Source organism: Trichoplusia ni, chromosome 8 (assembly GCF_003590095.1).
Source record: "Trichoplusia ni isolate ovarian cell line Hi5 chromosome 8, tn1, whole genome shotgun sequence".
NCBI classification, from domain to species: domain Eukaryota; kingdom Metazoa; phylum Arthropoda; class Insecta; order Lepidoptera; family Noctuidae; genus Trichoplusia; species Trichoplusia ni.
In genome coordinates, this window is record NC_039485.1 from 7,968,592 (window position 1) to 7,989,248 (window position 20,657).

Here is a 20,657-nt window from a genome sequence, read left to right on the forward strand (position 1 = left end):
CTTGTTACTTCGCGATTACGATGAGACAAGCTTCGGTATGTCAGCATACCTAATCCTAGTAAAAAAATAATATACGTATGGAAAAAAACTTACAGTTTCCTAAATATTAGGTGCAACTTTATCACCAAGCAGAAGATTAATGATGAACTTGCAATCTGTAAAACAAACAAAGAACATCAGAAATTAGAAAGTGCATTTTGCTCAACTTAAGATGACATCAAGAGATCGTGACTACACACTTCGCATCGCGGGATGCCTATGCAAATGGTGTGAACCAACCTTGAGCCGACAAACAACACCGGCCATTGTATTCCAACTACACAAGAAACTAACTCTCTACAAAATAACTCGAACAAAACACAAGCGGTTTTAGCACAGAGGAACACCGTGTCGATTTGTGAGGCGCAATCATCAATCATTGAATGGATACCGTTAAATAACATCACATTATATTTAAAGATTATTAGTGTTTGTAAAACTGCTGCGAATGACATATGGTGAGATTATATGTGTGTTTAGTCTGTGTTTGTGTGTGTCTGTGTGTATTAGCATGAACTTTTGTTTGGATTAATTCTAATATTTTCGCATTAGAGATATAGTTTTTCTTTTTATTTATAACCGCTTTTATCCCGTCTACAAATCGATGAAATATTGAAAATCATTTTCGTCAGAGTGAGGTATCAAATTTAAAAGAATACTTTATTATGTTTTTTAATCTTTATTGATTCGAAGTTATAGATTCGGAAAGGTGAAAGGTACTTTTATTCTAGTCAACCTTAAATATTGAAACAGAATTTTAACTTACAAAGTTACACAAGTATTATTCAAATATGAATATGGATGAACGAGACAACAAGGGGTTATTCATTAAAACTAAATCCACCTTGTTTTAATTAACTCGAATGTACTAACTTAATTGGATAAAATTATTGAGCATACATACAATCTTGATGAAATATTTTAAGTGAAATATGTTTGACAAAATAAAATTGGATGCCTACGCCATATCTACACGTTTTTTTAATAAACTTTACCTACTCTACATTTAAAGAGTAATTAACTTGTACAGTTCGTGTTAAATATGAATATAAAAGCTGAAGAATTAAAAATAATTAAGAAAATAAAAGAAATATTCTGTGTTGATGTCTCCAAAAAAAATATTAATTGAAGCGACATTTTAGTAACCACCAAAATATCAACTGCTAGAAAAAAGCCAACATTAAAAAATAAAATTAAAAAATATTCTTCTTCCATCCTTCATGGTAGTGCCACATTTACCGTCGGCCGGCTGCCATTCCTTAACACCCGTCGGTAACAAAACCTGAACAACACAAAAAAAGAAACTTATTCCTCTCAATCAAGTACTCAGAAGTCGTTTAGCTATATAAAATATCAAACAGGTAATCAAACATGAAACTTGGCAGCTTTTCAAACAAATTGACAAGTAAATCGGAAGTGACATTAGCAATCCTATATAAATACTAACAAATTGGAGTCAGATATAAATACTTCAATTACCAATCAATAATAAGGTCAGCTTTCATTAGTTGCTAATTTGTTTTTTAATGATACAACACTGTTTAGTCGTGTTGATGTATTAATAATTCATGTAATGAGTTTATGAGTAAGGCTTTTAATTGCTTGGTTTAATGTTTATCGGTTTAGCGGTTAAACATTATGATTAGGTTGATTGAATTTTGCAAGGTTTAGTTACATTTTTTTTTAAGTTGCTATGGTTTTTTTCTCGAAAAAATATAGAGTTAGTATTAAATTTTAGTAGGCGCATGATAAGTGTTTTATCTTTATTTTCGAAGTAATTTTATCATATAATATTATTCCGTAACAACTTATTCTATCTGATCGACAGCTGCAAATTTGTTAAAGACAATAAAATACTGTAGTATTCAAGAATTCCGCAGAACAAGTTACAAAATTTAAAAAATTATAACCCCTTATTACGTTTGTCTACAAAATATTCACACACAAATTCTTTCTCTACTACCACATTATACATTAGAATCAAATCCAATATCCAATCAATCGCTACGTCTTATTTACATTAACTAATTTAAATGTCTGTGAGTAATTTATCTATTGCATGCAGATAGGTCATCTAGCAACATTAATTAAGATACGGGAACGCATCATTGACAAGTGGTATTTGGTTTTTTAAATTGTCACGTCGAACTATTTATTGGTTGATACCATTAAGTAATTACGTTACAATGTATGAAAGGGGAATGATGGCTGCCAAGTATTGTAATGATCGTTTGTAGGTGAGATAATGTTGGTGCGTGTAATGCGTAATGTGTGTGTTGTTTCGAAATGGTTTCTTATGTTTTGGAGTTCTGTTAGCTTTTTTGAGTGTGAATGTGAATGTTTGAACGTAAAATGTTTTTTGCTACTCTACTTAATAAAACCTCTAAATTTTCTTTTCATACCTGTCTTGTTTATTTTATCCGACACACCTACTTGTTTTGAATTGCCTTTGTTACTTTAAATTAAGTTTGTTATTAGCAATCAGTATTAAAATTGTGAAAGCTTTTAAGAGTGTTTAAGACGGGAATGCGGTTTTAGTATTTGTGCTGTGTTTTTTAAAATGTCTTAATGTGAATAAATTCTACAGAACCATACCATGTTTCTCTACGTTTTCTTACAAATCGTTTTATAATAGCAATGCTATTTATATGTTACATTATAAGTTCATATTAGCTCATCTGCAAGCCTACTTAGAGAAATATTCAGGTAATCATACGAATTTTGTACCATCCGTAACAAAAAAACATTTTTTGTCGTGGGTTTGAGGCGACTAAGAATAACTCTAAGAAAGTAAAGTTCATGTTGTATCAAAATAACTAAAATTTTAACTTTTAATTATATAATATATATCTATGGTTATTAGTTATAAGTCAATAAGATGTATTACAATAGGGTATTTGACAAAAAATATGTTTAGTCCGTGAAACAGGTTGTCAAAAAATAAAAGAAAAAATAAGTAATTAACTTATTTTTTCTTTTATATCTTAAACAAACAGTAAAGAGGATATTTTAGTCTACACTACCAAACGGAAGTGCTTTTTATATTCGTTCCTTTTTAATATTGCAATAAGATGAAAGATACGTATTTATATAATTAGATTTAGACAAATAGTTCTAACAGTCGGGTTGCTATTGTAGTTGGTCATGTAGATGGCCCCATAATGTGGCGCTGCATGACCAGACATCGACCAGCATTTAGTTATATAAAATAATATTTAATTAATTCTAGAGTAGTTTTCTGTTTAGAATTTATGTTATACCTACATAACTATGGACTATTATGAAATAAGTCTGAAATAAATATTATTATTATATTATTATTTAATACCTTATTGACTACGTAGAAATACACATAATCTGTAAAAAAAATGATAGTCGAAATAAAAAGGTATAAATACTTTAATTATACGATTCACAAATGTCCATAAAAGAGTAATCGTGTCTTGTTTTTGTTTTTCAACCAAGAGTCTTCTTTATGAACGATTAAGGAACGAATGATAAATGATGAATGGATTGAGTGATGAACGATGTGGGTTAGAAGGTGTGAATACAGATTTTATGGTTATTAAGAATAAATGAATAATGAACTCGTAGTTTTGAAGTAGGTATATGAGGATACCTATACCTATGTGTGTTTTATTTTCAGATAACATATTCTGTTCTGAGAGTGATATTGTTTTGTCAGCTTTTGAAGTTTGCAAGCTATGCAAGTCAGCATAAAGGCGTACCTACTGTGAACCTCAACATTTGGTTGCTTTTAAAACACATTTCTTGCAATAACTTGCTGTAATAGTTTTTCTAAGTCATTTCTGCTACATTCTTCGTAAAAGAAAATGCACATCCAAAAACCGTTTCTATTTCAGGTTTTTTCTTCAAGACTTGTATACCTATTCCATTTGTGCTCGAGTTAAAAAATTCAAGAGATCGCTACACAATATAGTAAGTTATACACACTTACCGATATACCTACGTATAGTTGATACGTGCTTCCCTTAAGTGACGTAACAGCTCCCTTGCGACCGTTGTGTTTGAAGACGAACTGACAAAAAGTGCTAATTAAAAAGGACAGAAATATATAACTTGCCATATATGGGAATAGGACGGTAGTACTGCTATCGGTGTCATCTTCGAGCGCAACGCCTGACGTGTATCTAGCGGCCACAAGTTTCGCTTCCAACTTTGATGTTAATGTTTTATTTTATATTTATTTGTGATTGGTGTCATAATTTGATATTAATTATTCATAGTATTAAGTTATAAAATTTTAGTGGAATTGTAACTCATTTTTTTTTTGTTTTTTTTAAAATGTCGTAGTATCGACAAGCTGCCATTTACACCATAATCATTATCAGTCATGGTTTGTGAAGTTTCTATATTTAACAGATGTCTCGGAATTGATTTTGTTATGGCAATAGCATTGGTATGAAAAACAATAATGTAACTTGTAACAGTGGCGTTAAACTCAACGTCCAATTTTAAATAATAACTCTCCTACACCGATCCGGTTCAGTTGATAAGTTTAGATAGTTTAATGTTAACGAATATTAATTAAATTTTGTTCAAATAACTTAATAAAAAAATGTTTTTCGGATTATAGTTATCCTTTTAAATTGTATTTAAATATACAAAATCTGTTGTATTTTTATAATTATTAAATTCTTTAAAATCTATTCCTTTGTCACGACAGCAACCTGTTGGGTTTACTGTACACTATAACAAATGAGTTGGGCTGCGTCCGAGTGGCTGACGCGTGGGAGTGGCGCCGCGGGGCGGGGCGAGCGGGGGCAACGCCTCATACAAAATGGCAGCCGCACGCGCGCCAATTTTTGAATTTCAATTTGGAATTGTCAAATAAGTTGTAACGGTTTTTGTACAAAATGTAAAATATTAGTTAGTTTCTTAACTGATGGCTATTAAAATTGATTGATAAATACCTACCTATCTAACAATTGTTTAAAAAAAAAGATGTATATGTATAGCAATTAAAAATATAATAAAGGCAACAAAACTAATAAATAAAACTAAGAAATATAATGTCATAACCTATTTTGTGGCAGGCCCAACAATAGAACATTGTTGTAAATTGATTTGTAATGTGTTAAATTTTGCTGATAACTTTAATAAAGGTAATGTCTAAGCTACAATTATGTAAATGAACACATTTATCAAAACGAAATGTCACAAAAGTTAACAAATGTGTCAAAAAGCCAATAAAATCAATTACCAAGTTGACTTATATCTTAACATAAGACCATAAATTAAAATTATTTCTACAAAGGATCGCCGACAACATGAGTATCTATAAACAAATCGTTATTGCGATTTAAGGACCCATTTAAAAGTTATAAATTTCACAACTCAAAGTAAAACGAGCTCTAAAACCAACACGATAAAGTCCAAAACCATTTGCTAAACTGCGACACCTTAGCTCTCATAAACTATTTTCAGTAACAGCTAAATGAAGAGGCGACTTTTCCATCTTGCTCACACTTGCCCAAAACGAGGCAAGTGAGAAAAGGACGGTGAATATTTACGAGGTGTTTATATCGATACAGCGGCGTTGATTTAACCATTGCTTTGGTTTATTGCAGTCAATAAAATTGAACGTTATGAGGCAAGGTCGTAAGTGAAAAATCTTCAATGATTTATGTCTTCATCTTGGGACAGTTAAACGTCGAAGGACTTTTTAATATTGTCTAATAAATGTATGTTCACATTTGTTTGACAGGACATTTGAATGTTAGCCAATTAGTCATTTGTTTTCTTTTTACTTGGCTACCGAATAGATACTACTAGACAAATGAATAAACGTACAAAATAATGAATTATTTAACAAACAAGTGACTATCAAACAGAGAACAGTTTTAAATAATGCATGTTATTTAATTAACGATACGTTCATCTGATATCATGCGAAGCGAAAACCAATAGGAAATGTCTATTTAGAATGATGACGATAAGAATCAGTCCAATTAGAGGACTAAAAATAATTTGAATTGGAGAAAAAGAATACAACAACGACAGTCCACTTTTAAATATGGAAGAAAGTATAATTTAAAAAAAAGAATAGTAAACTTGGAAGTGTAAAAAAAACTAAAGACATTAGTTAAGAACATTCTATTGATGTTTCATGTAAATATGCGAGCCACAGATTTAGAGTGATTGCTCCAATTGCCGGCAATATGTAGATGATTGTGTTATCTGCTCATGACCGTGAACCCAATCTGTACCAAGTGCAATGGCACATTGACGAAGCTCATAAATAACACTTATCGTCGTTCCCTCAGAGGATACACCAACCAGTCTACAATGACCCCTATCACAAAACAAATTGATATTAGATCCCCTCGCTATGGAAGATCTAGTTGTATTGGGAGTAGAATTTAAAGAAATTGGATTGTTTGCATCCGTTGGTATTTGATAAAAATAGTTATTGACGCCAATATTTTTTCTTTGTTAATAAATATATGCGAATAAGTCAATAATAATTGATTAATAAACACTTTTAAAAGCGGATACAAAGCAAAAAATACTATCACCAGACATTTGAAGCCAAAAATGAGATCAAACCTCTTACAACCCAAAAACGGGATTCTAGACTAATGTCCTAACAATAGTTATAATAACTTCCGGCAATCTCTGAAATCACCAGACAAAATACATCCCATTTAAAACCCTGCAAAATCATAATTGCCTCAATTTCAAACTTGTCAAAATCGCATTAGTTGAGATCGCATACGAGAATAATGTTTCGCCTTCAGCGCTCATTGGACGCAGGGATTATTTAAAACGCATTAGAGAAGCCACACCTAAGAAGGTAGGTATATAAATAACATTTGTAAAAAAAAGTAATTTCGAGATTTGTGAGGGGGTTCAACCAATCAACCGTGACTGACACGAAAGGTACGGCCGTATCACGCAAAATCATTATTTTGTCGTTAGGCTAACGTATTATAATGATGGTATCTAGAACCACGATCTGAAAGAAAGGTTTCATTTTTTATACAAGTTGAAATATATCCTGCATTAGGCTGCTTTAAACCTTGACCTTTTTGGTGTTGTGTTAATTTTGCATAATATTTGCCTCTATACTTTTTGGTGGTAAGTTGTTACATGCATTATAAGAAATATTTTCTGTAGAATAATTTTTGAATAAATCCTTTTTAATGATTACCTTATTACATGAGTCATTTTTTCACCTTATTAGAACAGTATTGGAGTTTAAGATGTGTAAACTTAAAACTAGTAAATATATGATAATGTTGCACAGAATCTTCTAAGCCATGATTAGAGTCCATTATAAGATGAGGTTCACAATAAAAATCTCAAAGTACAATCATTATGCTTTATTAATTTCATGTATTTATATATTTATGACAATATCGTCTCGCCTAACCTTATTATGTTACTAATTATAGTTATATTCCATAAATTTTGAATCGATAGGACATAAATGGTAAATAAAATCGTTTAAATTAGGTACCAATGTCTCTCTACAGACCTAATATTTGAGTTTTGAGGACAGTTCTTGACAGACTTAAAGATCAGAACTTAATGTATAAATACAACTAATTGTTTAAAATTTTACATTTCGTACTCATAGGTTTCCATCTGGCAAGGGATTGAAGTATGTGGAACATTGCACTGAGAATGTTTTACCATCTAAGAGGGTTACCGACAGTTAAGTGACGACCTTACACATTGAAGTACTTTTTAAAAGTTACAACAAATTAAAACACTGCTTAATACTATAAATAAAATTACAACACAAACATGTGAATTGAGCAATTAAAAATAATTCAACAAAATGCATCCCAGCCAGACAGCTATTGAATATTCCACCCAATTGCTATAGAAGAAAACATAAGCGAACCTAATTAGCGAATCAATAAATAAATATTGAATATATCGACAATATACAATTATTACAATTTACATTTCACTTAACGAACACAGCACAAAATTAAAAAAAAAGAAAAAAATATTTATAGAACCGGCTCACTGAGTTCTTATTAAAAACATTCACTAATTACAATCTATGTGAAAAATAATTTACAAATAGTACTTTTTTATACATTATTACGAAAAAACGTATAACTTGAATCCTGACAAGTTCAACCTTTCTATCACTCGCCAATTTTTTATTTATTAATAATATTCGTAAAACTAACGTGTTACGAGTATATATATTAGATATTTTTTTACGTATATCGGGTTTCTTAATCAATGATTTTATAAAAATACCTTTTCAAAATGATGTATTACGGGTATACCTGAAACGTCAAGCGCCCTCGTATCTACGTATATTCGTTCGTATAAACCCCAGTTTATTTCCTAACTTTGGTATACTGTGAAAATGTAACTTCATACCTACATTCCACAAGAGATTTATAAATCAATGTATTAAGTTGTGCACCTACGATATTGAAGGTAACTTTTGTTTCATTATAAATACGTGTTTTTCTCTTCCATTCGATTTCCTTTCGACGTGTCCAAGTGTTCACCGAGTGGACAACCTTCCCACAATAGAAGTTCAAAGAATATTTCTTTTATGTTCTCATTAAGTATTTTCTAAATTATAAGCTTCGATCTCGTAACATTTTACAATAATAATAGATTTCCTATGACGTTTATTATCAGTATTAATTACGTATATGTGTCATCAAAAATCGTATACATTGCACTTGTAAACTGGCCTTCCCGCACTACTAGTTACGCATATAGAAAAAAAGAGACGACCCACAAATCAAAAACACTCATACCGCAAAAAAACAAAACACGAATAATCGTTGTTCCTCAGATTAATCTCAATAATTAATTATTCACACTAAAACAATTGTACATCATATAATCTAAAAATTATCATGTATGTATGTACAGAATAGTATTTAGATAGCTTAATTAAGAAATAAAACATCAAATATATTAAATAATAACAATATGGATACTAATTGCCTTCTTATCAATGGTTAATTATAAGAGGTCCTTATGGTTTTGTGATTCAAAATTGTTAGAGATATTTTTGTTGTTTTACATAATTTCTTCCATAGTGATTGATACTGAATCAAACAATAAATTATGGACGTCACAATTTTCTTCTTTATTTATCACCAAATTGATAGTAATACCATTGATGCCAATACTTACAGTAGCTATGAAATAAATATTATGAAACATGTGGTATCAAGCACTATGCCAAGAACTTATACAAACGTAATGACCGATTGTAAATCAGTAGTTAATACCGAGAAAATGATAATTAATCAACTATATAATCACATAAATGATGCAGTTTACTAATCATATACACTGCGTTTTTGGTAATTATTGGTATTGAGATTGTTTCTATAAATTAATTTATACTTAACAACTGTAAAAATCTCTTCACACTATCATTACTCTTTATTCGAAATCACTAGGTTACGTATTAGTTATAATGTAATATTATCATGAAAAGTCCAACATACAATTTATACAAATTAAACTGTTCTAGTAACTTCGGTCTCGAGGCGTTTTGTTTCAGATTTGAGTTCGAAGCGATCGAACCTAATTCGTATACACAAAATAAAACGCGGAGAACGGAGTTTGTGATTCGGGCGAGGAAATCTGAAACAAGCCACCCCTAGCTTGGACCGCGCAAACTAAGCTAGAGGCCTTTACTGCGGCGAGGTGGGCGGACTCATGTTGTCCGGCTCGTCCCCGGAGCCGGGCTCGCCTTTGGTCTTGTTCTCCTTCTTCCACTTCATGCGGCGGTTCTGGAACCAGATCTTGATCTGGCGCTCGGTGAGGCAGAGCGCGTGCGCGATCTCGATCCGTCTCCTCCGCGTCAGGTACCGGTTGAAGTGGAACTCCTTCTCCAGCTCGAGCGTCTGGTACCGGGTGTAAGTTTGCCGACCCCGCTTCCTTTCTGGAATTAGATAACGGTACAAGTTAATAAAAGACAAAAACAACAGATTAAATTAAACACGGGGCAACCCTGACAGACGGCAGACGTTAAAAACTGCATAGGCATTTCTGATAAATGTTGGTTATTTGTAAACGGCGAACACTCCCGCGCCGAGTTAATTGAAAATTGTTTTGAGCTTATCAATTTGTTAATTGTTTTTGCTTGTTGGGTATCCCTCTTGTCTGTCGGAAATTCTGAAGTCTCGTAGAAATCAGTGTGCTAAGAGATGGTAATCTAACTTTGGGAACGTTAATTCACCATTGATCAACTCAAGAGAATTCTTATCTCATTCTTCAATATAAATTAATGCTTCTAAATCACTGTTGGTTATTCAATTTTCTTTATTTATAGCGATTTTTAATTTACACCTCTCTGCTATTGCTTGTAAGTTATCAAGAGTAATAAGAGCCAAGATATGATCTAGATCATTTATTTAATATAATTCTAGCAAATTCTCATTCGGTATGAATTATATTTTTAGCTGAATAAACTATTCATCAATCACATCAGACCTGAGAATTCTCACTACCGGCAATGATCATGCTTTGGTCTTAGTTCCATAATTACATGCAGCTATTAGTGAGACATAAGTAGACGCCTGTAATAAATTTACAGATATTTAATAATTCTGATATATTACCGACTATACGCATGTGTGTGTGATATTAAGTGTATTACGCGGAATGAGATGTACGTGTGTTTGTGAGTGAATACTCGGCCCAAACCGCTACCGAAGCCAATTAAAATAATTTAAGACGCCGCAGGGCTTTTTCATTTTGTAATCATTATTCTTCGAGGAAGATGCGAAGCCTATTATACACGGTTTAGATGATGCACTGAACTGTAATTTATTTAAAATGTAAAAAGACAATTTTGTGGATACAACTGCGTGCATCGAATGGGATTAAAATTACATTAACAGATGACAAATACAATAGGTAAGTAACAAGAAATGATAATAAATCCTTTTATGTAATTAATAAGTTTTGCTTTACTCAAACAAACAAAAGTATAAATCCAAAACAACAAAATAGGAACAAAGTAGAACTACATTCAGAATTGAAATAGAAACAGGAGTTGAAACAAAGCAAAAGTTAGCTGATTATTTTCAGTTCAACTGTACCACGCGAAACGGCTTGCTATACAAGATAAACACGCTAACTTCGAAGAAACACACAGACATGAATCGCGAATTACATTGCGAATCACACCACCAACCGTTTCTAAGAACGGGAATATTCATAAAGTCAAAAAAACGAAGGAAGTTGATGACAAACAGGACAGTTTGTTACGAGTTGACAAACGAGCTGTACTAAGGACTATAATATCATCAATATAGATAACCTCTGACCGTCAAACATAAATCTTAAGACTTCAAGAGGAATTTAACAAGTGATGTAAAAGAGTCAGGCAGTAGGGTTGGTGCAACGGATTCAAAATTATCGCCCACTTGTTGCTTGGGAAATTGATAACAACCTCATCGTGCTGGCTGGGTTTTGGGACGCATTCAAGTACTGCTCTGTTATTTCAAACGAAAACGACACATTGGTGAAGTCGGAAATGATAGATCGTTCGCCAAACCCCATGAATTGAGAAGTCGATTTCCTCTAACACATCTCAAAACTTAATCTATTTCGTATTGCTGTTTTCTACTTCTCTCTACTGACACATGATCGAACAATGAAGGCCACAATCAAAAATATAAAACCTATCATTACTTTGTGGATATGAACGTAATTTTTAACGTTATAATAGTTGTTATTGTAACGACAGCACGAATAACTCAGTATTCCATTACGCAACGAAGCGAAAACATAATCCAAGCGACCTTAGTTTTCACCCCGTCCTAGACCTTATATTTCATCAAGAAAACACACGATCTCATCGGTCATGTCGCGCCGAAAATTCCGAAACAATGTCGTATAGCGATATAGCTCATGAAATCCCCTTCCTAGAGGGCTTTATATATTACAGCAGCGGTTTCATCGCACACTCAGATGCATAAAACATGATCCCCCCGTCAGATTTAAACCGTCCGTAATAAGAGCATTAAAGAGGGCACGAGGCAAGCGAGATGCTAGCGGCTAGACGATGCTGATGCTTAATTTAAACTTGTAGAGAGTATTTAGAATTGATGTGATGTTAATTGAAACTGCGTTGTTGATTGTACCGAAGTTATTGAAGATTAGGTTCGTCGTAATCGCAATATTTATGACGATGAGAACGAGGTTCCAAAAACGATTCCATTAATTGAAAACAATGAGAACGTCATATATGAAGTGCTTCCGAACAATCTGGTAGAATCTTTAATCGACGTCCTCATCAATTTAATTTAACGTAATGTTGTGTTGATACATTTCAAAACGATTTCAAAGTTACAAAACCAAGTCATGTTAGAATAATCCCTACGTGGGATAAACTCGATATTTTCTTAACCCAACACACGGGCGTCGTAACCACAGCGTCCCAGCCGCCCGTTTGTAGCTCCCAAATGAAATCGCAGCTTTAGGAGCGCCGGGCGCAGCGCTGCATGTGTCGTCGGCTGAACATAAATCATCTCGGCCCAGGGAAGGGGCTTACTTTCACGACGATGTGGACAAACACCGGGCATTGTTGAAAATTGGCTACGACCCGGGGAAAGTGATTGGTAATGATGGCAGAGTTCCTGAATAGAAATACGATATTGATATATAGATTTCCATTTCCGTATTTACAGCTATGAGAATAAATATAAATATCTATAATAGACTATTATTGTAGAGTGTTCTAACGTGCCTGGGGCAGACACCTACGTACTGTGGATTAAACTCTCATGAATGACGTGCAGTAGATCATGGCGATTATAGTACTGCGCTACATGATTATGATGACAGTTTAAGTGTTCTGTAATACCTCAACTTTCTTCATTCATTTTAATATTCTTATAATCGCACCAAAACATTTTGGTTACGTTTTGAGCCGAGGTTTTGTCAACGATATTTGTTTGCTTCTAGTTTGAGAAGTATAAAAGATTTATACTACACATGTGGATGTCGTTAGTAATGAAGTTCACGAATGCGTTTTCCACGGCGCTTACAGAATCCTTACGACTAATCCCCTGAGAGGTAAGGTTGGTTCACATTTATCCAGATAAAGTGCGTGCTAAAATATTGAAAGGCGTGCTATCTCACATCGCATTTGTACTGATTACAGCGTTGCGTGTACAAAGGTAAAGGGTCGAAAAATGCGGTCAGCTGCCCCAAACCGGTTGGTTCTGGATAAAACTGAATTGAGTTGTATATTCTTTTTTAGACGATTGGTATACAATTGCATTATAAAGAGGGACCGTTACAACCCATAAATCTTCCAAGGATTTTTTATTAACTTCGTAGATATAAAGTAAGGGCAGCAATATTATAATATATTATGTTGAAAAAAAACTGTTGGTAGAAATGTGTTATTGAATATGTACAGTTCTGTAGAAACTATTCATGGATAAAATTGTTTGCAAAACTTTTGTTACTGCAGCAATTAAGTACGAAGGATTCTGCGGTTAAAACAGGTGTTTCTATAACTCTGCGAACTGCACTCAACTCGTAAAAACTACTTTTGATAAGTACAGAGGGAAAATTTCCCACTTGTGAATATTTTACCATCTTGAAAACTCCACAACCATTTTGATATTCAAGGATCACCATGTAGATATAGGTAAAAAAGTGTGTAAAAGTAATCTTGTAATAATAGTAATGTAACAAAATAATCACGAACATTTTCCGCAACCGCGAAGTAAAAAAATAATAACACCGAACGCGCGAGCCTAAATACCAAATTCATCAAGGGATGACAAGTGAAAAGAGCTTTTAATTTAATTCGTTGCGGTATCGCCACAGGAACACGAAAAAAAATACAGCAACAGCTTGAAGCGATATCGACAATCCATAATTCATGTCCTACAATTTCATACATTTCGACTTCACGCGGACGCTATATTTGGGCATCGAAAACCAAACGAAATTTGACTTTATTCTCAACGTGACTGAACTGTAAATGCTTCGTAAGCGTTTGTTTGTTATGACCTATAGCTATGTTGGAATCACTCAGTGTATTGCAACATCGTACATGATATCAAACGGGTATTCAGATTAATGCAATTTCTCTTAAACGCTTACACGTCGTAAATAAAATTGCTGGTTTCCAACAACTTGGTACCGAAGGTCGATCCATGTTTATAGTGTTTAATTGATACTGCAATCGTGTAAAAATATATAAATGTCGTTGTGACGATTGTTCGGCTTTTAAGCTGCCGATGAGTTAAGAAATATAAAGGGAAAATTAATCATGCTTCCCTAATTGGCGGTTTAAGAACTATGTTCAGTAAAAATCATTCGATCAAACTGTGTTGTCCTTTATATAGCGCAGACATTTGACATAGTAATGCACTTTATTCCAGATTTCTTGAGGCGTCGATATAGTACCAGATTTATTACAACTCGTTTCCTATTTACATCATTTTTTGTTGAGGCCTTACTGGAAAACCCACTACTGACAAAGTTCAAGGCTCTTGAATTCTACAACATTAATTTGGAGGTTTGTTTCAAACAGTAGCTACTAAGGTTACGTTGATTACGAGTGATATCATAAAAAAAATCTTTAATACCATTATATAAGCAGTGGCATTGTAAACCGGCATTCGTAATAACATGGAGCATTGATAAAATCCACGGCCAAAATGCGATGAATGACAAAACACGCGACATAATAATTACGAGTACCTCATGCATGATTAATGTGTCGTGTGTGTACATATTTAACCCTACATTTTAGTAAAATTATATTTTACATTTTTCATTGTCTATACGTAGGTATTTTGGTTTTATGAATATTACTTGATATTTGGAGCACGTAATTGATATGTTTAATCGAGCAGTGTAACGAACTAAAACTTAAAATCTGAATATCTTAAAACAAAATTATTATAGTATATGAAAATGAGCATTTGAACCAACATTCACATCAGGTTTTTCATAAATCGATAAGGAAATCATTAATCAAACACAAAAGGGAAAGTGACACATAGTAAAAAAGAACATGGCCGCCTTACAAGTTCTGATAATCATTAATCATCGGCGAGGTTTGGGCGGGTTAGATTATGTACAGAAGATTACCAGTATGTGCTGCCCTAATGACTTTTGTTGTAAACTATTTATGTACACGCACCTTTTTGTAATGTAGGGTAATTCTGATAACAATAAATACTTTCGTTAAACTCATTTTTGTTTCTTTTCAGATTTTGGAAACTTAGCACCAAATGGTTTGGTGGTTATACTACAGGCGACAGGAAAAAATTATTCATTGCCATAAAACGAATGCAAATCGACAAAGTACACCAAAAAGGCTTCATCACAAATCCGAGCGGATCTCAAAAAGAATTTATAACGTGAACACACAGCCATCAGTCAGTGTTGTGTTGACGCTGATACCCGTCGTGTTTCGCATCCGAAATGGAATGTTATTCACCGAAAATTTAGCTTTGGTGTATGCTAAAAATTACGCGCACCCCGCCCGGGATTGAACGAAATACCGCCCGCAAAAAAGGTGTCAAATGAAATATTCAAATATATTTTAATATAATTCATGCGGCGGGCGTTTCATTTCTCTCCCTCGTAATGGAATGCTAAATTTTCGGGCGAACAAAAAATATATATTAATGCGCGTACCTAATAGCTTATACAAACTCGTTTGTTGGGTATTGTTGCGCACAATGGGTGCCATAACTCCGCGTCGCAGCCACGGCCGGTGACGTCTTTGTTAGGCTCGCACAGCTTTGTTCTGTGCCCGACTCCGCCTGTCGACACGACATCCTATCCCGACCTCTATGTCGCTACCCACCTACGTACCTCCAGTACCTCCAGTACCTTCGCACATCCATACGAAACCATCCAACTACCGGTAACAGACATACCGAGGAATTCCCCATTATAATATATAATTTAAACCATCAATTAGGTTATCATATTTTGAGAAACATAAAAAAGTGAAATATAATGACCCGAAGCTTTTATAAAAATGACTGCCTCCCTTACACGTAGGGGGCTAATTACCAGTTTTGTTCAGGCCATTACTATAATTTGCAGTAGGAAAAGCACGAATGAATATTTGAGATGGCGATAGAAAGTGAGTAATTGCCTTGGATCACGAAGTGAAAAGTTATGAAAGGTGCCGGTGGGTGGGCGATTTTTCAACGCCCGCCCTGTGAAAACGAAAATCTTAATGAAAAAGAAAATATTCAATCATGTTACTTCAGCTTCGATATTAAAGGTCTGTAATAATGGCGCTGTAAAAACGTGAGCTTGTGTGCTCACGTATCAAAAACAAGTAGTGGTAGTGGTCTGTGGCCGCCTAAAAATTCATCTCAACATAATGCCGAGCGCGGAACGCATTAGGGCTCCAAGATGAGCTTCGCCGCGGGACAGCGTGCCCCAGGGGGCTTCCCCTGCCCCCGTAAGCCGGGTGGGAGGCGATCTCCGCTCCAGAGAATATTTGACACGGGTCTGGCAGATAGACAGGCCGGTCATGTGTGATCCCCGGGCAGGAAACGGGGGGGCTTTTTTCCGCTCCTCCATCGACATGGCTACTCCCTACCTACCGGCACAAGTACAAAGATACGGTTTATGATTTATGTGGCACCGTCGACTCGCACATGTGCACGCATCATGTGACGCTACTTTTTGTACGCATCTAATGATATGAACAGACTTAATATCACATTAATGAGTATCGAGCGACGATAGAATACAATTTCGAAATCTAACATAATTAGCTCAGTGTATATTTATGACCGGAAAAAGTTATAAGTCATACTTTTTTAATGTCTAATGGCCAGTACGCGAGCACTTATTGAATTAGAAGCTATCATTCCATAATGTTATGGATCCATTTCAATTTGGAGCGGTTAGTGTTCGAAAATGGAATTTTAATACCACATAATAAGTTCGGCTTCATCGGCTTAGCGGCGGTCAAAGTTTGATTGGCGTTCTATCCCGACGTTTAATTAATGTGGGCCAAGCTAACCTAACCTCGAGCGAGACAAGGACGAGGAGAGCGAGCTAAACAGAGAAAGACAATTTCTGCCGATGTTGCCAGTTAATTGAAGGCAAGTTACTTTTGGACGTAGTTCGGGGAAATTATTGGTCTGAACTTGAAAGAGGGTTCAAGAAAGCCACATTATAATTTAGTGAACTTCAGCTTAAGTTTTAAAACTAAAGAGTGATCAAGTTATTTGACTTAAATCAGTTAGAGACTCCAAAAAGTAGGTAATGATGAAGGAACATCTTAAAAACTTGTCAATGCGTTTGCGTAACAAAGTTAAAAATTATACTAACTTATAGACTTAATGAAGTGGTTCTCATAATAATTTGAATAAACCTGTGTTAAAAGAAGATTTTTAACTAGTTTTTCTACATATTATGAATAAGACTTATTCTATTTTCATTTAATTATGAGCACTAAAATGGTCGAGACATATTTTTTTCCACAAATTAAGTTATTAAACAATAAGGAAGGTAGCTGTAAATTAATTAAGATTTATCATTCATCTACACAAATGGAAATTATGTGAACTTTTTGTACAATGAGTTAAAATACTATTTAAAAATTATTTGAAGACTCAAGAAGGCACACGAATTAATTAATAATTATTGAGATAAGCCGGTTTTTAATAATGGCGTTTGGAATATTTAGCGAGATTTTTTACTACAATTTACACGAATAATGAAATATTTGAATTTAGTTGTTTTTTACATATTAAAATATTTTAGTAGTTAAGTGATTATTTTTACAGCAAAAAAATATTATAATATCTTCTTAAAATAAAACGGATGATAAAACGGTTAACTTATGAGAACGTTTACATTAAGTCAAAACAATGTAGTTAAATCATGTTATAAAATCTAGTTCATATTTTTTTACCAGAGATTAACGGTAACAAAAAAATCTGGCAACACTAACACGCACACAACCTTAACGCGTCATCGCATTCGACATGTCAATGTGTGAGTAACGTCGTATTCGTGAGAAGGTAATCGTGAGTGTTTGTAAATCGAGTCGTTTGTATGTGTGCGTTAGACATATATTAATGGGATTGGTGTATTTCGATGTGGGTGTATGTAATTATAGGGCCATAATGGTTTTTTAATAAGCTCCCAACTTTTTGCTTTCTTGTTTTTTGTGTGGTAGTAATCATATTCATATTTCCACTAAGTATATAGCTATACATTTATTTTGTCTATGTGGTTATGAATGGATGAAGTCTTTTTGGGTTGTTTTATTTTAAGTGAAACAATTTTCGAGACGTTTTGAATATTCCCTAATAATTTAGGTACTACTGTAAAAATATCCCAATCTATTTCAATACTTTGTTCTATTGATTCTTGTGCAATAATTAGATTAAGATAGCTTGGTACTATTAAAAGTTAGATAAGTTTTGTATGCAATATAAATAGTTTACTATAAATCGATAGTAAAAGCCAGCCCAAAAAACTAAAACTTAAACATGTTCAAAAGTTGCTTTCAACGCCATCTTGCAGGCATGTGAGGAACTAACAAGTATACGCTAAGCTCTTCCGAAGTAGCTTTAAGTTACGAGCAGATATTGACGTAATGTTTTTTTTTTTTGTTTTTGATTGTACTCACATACCTTGACTTATGTACATAATTTACAAGTTTGAATAACAAGTACCTTAAATAATTAGATAAAAAGGCAGAAGTTAAATCTCTTTCCCATGGAAAGCTTATATCGAACCCTATAAAATATGAAGTAACTACTACAAAGTTATACAATTTTTTTTCATATTGCTCTTGAACCAACAAAATTCCTGAACAAACATCGAAAAAATAATATCAAAAAGCAGTATAGACGCCATTCGTCAACGTCGCACTACCGGCGCGAACCGGAAAGTCACCACCGAACAGAATTAGAAATATATTTTTATCCCTCTACCCAACTCTACCCTACTGTGTTAAAAAAATCTTTATGCAAATAATAGCACGTGTAAATACAAGGGGAAGTTGGGGAAATGCGGGCCATCTCCTGCGTTAAATAAATAAAAACATTTGCGGAATTCCCAACTTTATCATTCTAGGTTTGAGGGCTTAATGGTGCATATCTCGTAGACAAATTAATGTGTAATTTGAAAGGACTTTTATTGGAATATGATTGAGGGTCCCACTTGGCAACTGAAAGAGCAATTGACGATCACACTGTCTCTACAGGCGTTGTGATCGTCAATTGTTTCTTTCTCTATAAGTTATTGTAGAAGGAGTTATAGTTGACGCTCATAACCAAAAGTCAAAGATTTAAGTTTGATTTTAATACTTTTGCAAAAAGATTTTTCTAGAAAGAAAAGTTTTAAAAGAAATCACATGAAAGGTAGAAAGCTCAGTACAAAAAGAAACCGAACTCCAATCTAGTGAGGCATTTATCGTCATTGTTACTGCACGACAATCGACTATCGATCAAGTCAAACGTACCGACAATGGGACTTATCGCCTACTCAACTTTGAAAATCACTAGGTTTTGTCAGAGGTGGCGAGGAAATTACTGGATAATGTTAAATTGTGAAGTGAAAACACATTTGCTTGGTATAACAAAGCTCTTTGCATACAAATAGAAAAATGATGGGAATGTCTGAGACCAGAAGAAACGAAAGAACATCTTAGGATTAAAGAAACTGCGACAAAAACTATATTGGTTTGAATCAGACTGGTCTCTAAAACACTGACAAACGAGATCATAATTGCATAATGGGGTAGATTATTGCCTTTAAAAATATTAACTTAGATATTTTCAATCAGTTCTTTAGTCTAACTAGTAATATTCGAAACTACAAAATTCGTGATATAGGTATCACAATATATGTTGTTCTACTAAGTTACGAAATAACACTTGTCTTGTCTGTCAATATTTCTTATTCCATATCTCATTTACGACCTGTCAACGGAATTCACGTTCGATGTTTGCAAGAAAAAACAAACAACGAACCGTAACACATTTGTAATTGTATTATACGTTTCTATGTTTAATATGAAACGATTGGAGCTTTCAGAGGCAAGCGGGGAAAATCAGAAGCAGGCACGAGAACAAATACTTGTATTCAATCATCTGGCATTCACAAAGGCCTCGGGGCTGATAACTGAACAATGAAATGTAACAAGTCGTCTATCCGGCATTGTATGCGAGGGGGGCGAGGGGGGGTGAGGTGGCTCGTAGGGGGGATTTCCATTATATTTCCATTTCCACCTCGATTCCCTGCGACTTATCGCGGCCTACCTCTCGGACTAGGTAAGTCTATCTTTCTATGCCGTTAGTCAGTGCGGCTATACGTCAAATCGTGAAGAAATAAAGGTGTTTTTGTGTGGATTCTGGAAATATAAGTATAACAGCTACGATATTGGTTCACGAAAACAAAGTCATATCCACTGTTAACTATTTTTTGTATTTTTAAAAGGAATCAAGTAAAATTTATTTGGGTTCAGATCCTTATCATCTTTGGCTCAATATTTGGTCTCCGTAACAAGAAAATTCTTTACAAATAGAATCAAATTTTTCTACGTTGCAATAGGTACACCTCTCGTCAAAAATATATTACTTTGAGACCATCTCAATTCGACATGAAACATTTTGATTAGCATCCTC

At 33.9% G+C, this 20,657-nt stretch overlaps 1 protein-coding gene across 5 annotated transcripts in view; it reads right to left on the reverse strand.

Moving 5' to 3' along the window:
• Positions 1-8,805: 8,805 nt before the first annotated feature.
• The window catches only part of LOC113496878 (homeotic protein antennapedia), a 167,980-nt gene continuing 156,128 nt past the window's right edge, over positions 8,806-20,657 (reverse strand). For all 5 annotated transcript variants that reach the window (XM_026876255.1, XM_026876251.1, XM_026876254.1 and 2 more), the window contains one exon: positions 8,806-9,946. In XM_026876255.1, coding sequence (XP_026732056.1) covers positions 9,696-9,946 — 251 coding nt within the window. In that variant the 3' untranslated portion in view covers positions 8,806-9,695. The remainder of the gene's footprint in view (positions 9,947-20,657) is intronic.